General features: G+C 29.1%; 1 protein-coding gene across 2 annotated transcripts; it reads left to right on the plus strand.

Annotated features, from left to right (window-relative positions):
* Positions 1 to 1,363: 1,363 nt before the first annotated feature.
* On the plus strand, positions 1,364 to 3,332 carry LOC134718566 (uncharacterized). 2 transcript variants are annotated; one of them, XM_063581172.1, is made up of 4 exons: positions 1,364 to 1,815; positions 2,146 to 2,208; positions 2,405 to 2,483; positions 3,103 to 3,332. In XM_063581172.1, exons 1-4 carry the CDS (start codon positions 1,492 to 1,494, stop codon positions 3,330 to 3,332), a joined length of 696 nt encoding a protein of 231 aa, XP_063437242.1. In that variant the 5' UTR covers positions 1,364 to 1,491. The 2 variants fall into 2 exon arrangements, with proteins under 2 accessions (XP_063437242.1, XP_063437243.1); XM_063581173.1 differs by having other exon boundaries at positions 2,902 to 3,144.

Genomic DNA, 3,332 nt, shown 5'->3' on the forward strand with positions numbered 1-3,332 from the left:
TTATCTATAAATCAATAAATATCAAATATATCAAAAAATCCCCATTAAAAATCCGATTCGGAATTTGTTATTTCGATAACCTTCTGTCTTTTTGTGACGGCAAATCGATGTTACGCTGCTCAATCCGCTCTTCTTCAAAAAAAATAATATCTAAAATTTAAACAAAATAATTTGCGAATTATTGTAATTGTGTTTGTGCCAATAAAATATTTGATTTGTATTTGTATATGTTTTGATCTATATTTAATGTGATAACATTTATAGATTAAGTCACATATCCACTTTCTAGCTAATTCATAAGATGGAACCAACAAAATCTTTTTGGTCTTGAAAATACTAGCCATTACTTATTCTAGAGAACGAACATGTACTATGAACGTGACAATTATTTCAAAAAATATATATCTATAATGTGGTCATATTTATAAGTTTCTGAAGAAATCTCTAATGACTTTGAGGATTGACATGTTCTACTTATCTATAAATAAATAAATATCAAATATATAAAAAAAAATCCTCATTAGATATCCGAAAATTTATAATAAAAGTTCATGCAAAGCTTTGTTCTTTTGTCGTACTTTTAAACTAATTAAATGGTTAATTCATACTTGAAATAGGTTTAAAAATGACATGAATAGTATTCTCATTCGAAATCCGATTCTGAGTCCGTTATTTCAATAACCTTCGATCTTTTTTGTGGTATGGTATTTTCTCTAAATGTTTCAACATATTTACAACAAAATTGTTCACATAAGTTTTTTCTTTCAATGTCTATATTGTGTTGATGTTTTGTGGTGTTTTGGTGTCCCAACAATTGTAAAGCGCTAGGGCACAGTTTAGGGGGAGGCTCACGGTAGGAGGCCGGAATCAGCAACGAGAAAGAAAACCAAACTTGAATATCAAGAAACTCGCTATTAATTTAATAAAGAAAACATTAAGATAAATACAATATAATTTCAAAGTACACATTTTGAGTAGTGTGATTTGTGTGGAGCGAAACCAGAGTTGTGATCATATTTACATAAGGACCATAAAAGGGGACTATACAAACAAGGTCTATTTACTTTAGGCCTAAGTCTATTTACATAGTAGTTCTTATCAACTCTTAAGTAAACAAAGTTTGTTTACATAGACTAAAAATAAACAAATCACCCAAGTTACGTAATGTACAAACTGATCCAAAATGAGTAAAAAAAAGGGGGAGATTGATAGATTGATTGTTGGTTGCTTAACGTCCAGTGGTAAATATTTCATGCATATTCAGGGCAATAACAAGTTAACAATAAAAAAAAGGAAAAAAACTCTCTTGTTTGTTTGTTTTTTTTTTGTTTTTTTTTTTTTTACTATCATATTTCTTTATTGAGATCGTCTCTTATATTTTATTTGAATCGAAAAACACAAAAAATATTATGTATATTTTTTCTCCGGAAAATAAAACACACTCCCACCCGAAACTGATATAGTTACCGCCATTTTGAAATTGTGAAAAAAATGAAAATGTTGCAAACAGTAGTTATCGGATTATGTGTTATTGTTGGAGTTTTAACCAAGGTTATACCCATCACAAATATTTGTGAGAGTCAGGATGGTGTACTTAGGTGTTCGTACAGTGGTGAGGGGCAGTACATCTCCCTGCAAGATCTAAACAACATTCGAGAGATTCGGTTTGAAAGATTTTTCCAACCATCAACACTTTTCATTGAGAATGCCAAACAATTACGTCAAATTATCATACAATCAGGATCTACGCAGTGTGAGGATATTTCTTGCGACAACCCAAAAGTATTGATATCAATAGCAGGCATCCCTTGTCAAGTAAGTTGTAGACTGGATTTTATTTGAGTGTATTTTTTTGTAATCAATTTATGTTTTGAAACGCTCCCCTTTAATTTCCATGATAACCAATTGATCAACTAATCACCAAAGAATAAAAACCAAGAACTGCAAAGGGCCATCTCAAAGGTGATAATGAAACAAGTTATCATCAACATTACAACCAACACAGCATTAAGTTAATATACTTCATTTTTTTTATAGATATTTAATAAAAGTATTTCAAATGTGAAATTAAACTACAACTATAATTTACATTGTATCAGAATTTACAAGAAAAGTTTTTTAGTTTTTTTATTCCTTCTTTTTCAGTCATCCAAATTCACAACCTCCAGCATCACTTATACAACATCAGAACCTGCTTCCTCCCATCAGGTATGAGTATATCCTACAAATAAAATAATTTCTTTTATAGATAATGATATCTTTTAGTATGTACATATGTAAATAAGATATAAAATAATTTCTTTTATAGATAATGATATCTTTTAGTATGTACATGTAAATAAGATAATAAAACAAAAAATATATTATTGAAACAAAATGGTATAATGATTTTTTTAAATTACAGACAGAAAGACCAATTACTTCCACTACCAGCACACCACCATCAACTTTGTCTTTACAAAGTGTTCTCTTGGTTGTTTTTGGTGAGTTTTAATAGAACATAACTATTTTTAATATGTTTAATACATGTATGAAATGAAATTTAAAACAACTAAATAGGATTAAACTTTTGGTAAACAATTTAACCACCAACCCTATAATTTTAGTAGACAATTGTATATCTTAGTGGTTGATTATATAAATAAGCAATCAAAGAGAGAGAAGAGAGAGTTGTATTTTAATGAATTGATAGAATGAATGGAAGTCAACACCATGTTCAACAATACATTTGTACTATATATATAGCTACAACCAATTTGGGTAGACAACTGGTAAACCTTACCACTTTCAGCTAAAGGTTGTTTTTTTTGTGTGTATGTTGAAATAAAATATGAAAATTTTATAGTAAAAATTTAAAAGAAAAGATAGATTTTAAAATTGTCTTTTTTTTTTGCATTGCAGCTTCCCTAGCTATATTCGTTGGAATCCTTTTCACCATACACTTTGTAAGGAAATATTTACAAAAAAAATCAACTAGACCACATTCTACACTAGACCAAGTTGTAATATCAAACTTTATTAATTCATCAAATTCCAGTATAGAACTTTTTAATTTAGAAAAGATAGACAGTATAAAAAAAAACGAATAACTTTATTTTGCAGAAATTATTCTCTGTGCTCTATATGCATTCAGACCACAACTTGCTAATAATATACAAAGATTTTACGAACTTCTATTCCCAAATCGACCACTCCGACATCAACCCATCAACATTAACCAACAACCCATCAACATTAACCAAAGACCAAGAAGAAGAAGACAACATCAACCAAGAGTTCGAAATCTACCACTTAAAGCTAGAAACCAGCCAGACCGCCTTATGTACTATTAA

The sequence above is a fragment of the Mytilus trossulus genome, chromosome 5 (assembly GCF_036588685.1).
Source record: "Mytilus trossulus isolate FHL-02 chromosome 5, PNRI_Mtr1.1.1.hap1, whole genome shotgun sequence".
NCBI lineage: Eukaryota > Metazoa > Mollusca > Bivalvia > Mytilida > Mytilidae > Mytilus > Mytilus trossulus.

What these genes read in the sequence shown, in the direction of transcription:
- LOC134718566 (XM_063581172.1), top strand. Translation starts at nt 1,492, where the DNA reads ATGAAAATGTTGCAAACAGTAGTTATCGGATTATGTGTTATTGTTGGA. An exon ending in TAGCAGGCATCCCTTGTCAA is followed by an intron (nt 1,816 to 2,145) that starts GTAAGTTGTAGA and finishes CTTCTTTTTCAG; the next exon opens with TCATCCAAATTCACAACCTC. An exon ending in AACCTGCTTCCTCCCATCAG is followed by an intron (nt 2,209 to 2,404) that starts GTATGAGTATAT and finishes TTTAAATTACAG; the next exon opens with ACAGAAAGACCAATTACTTC.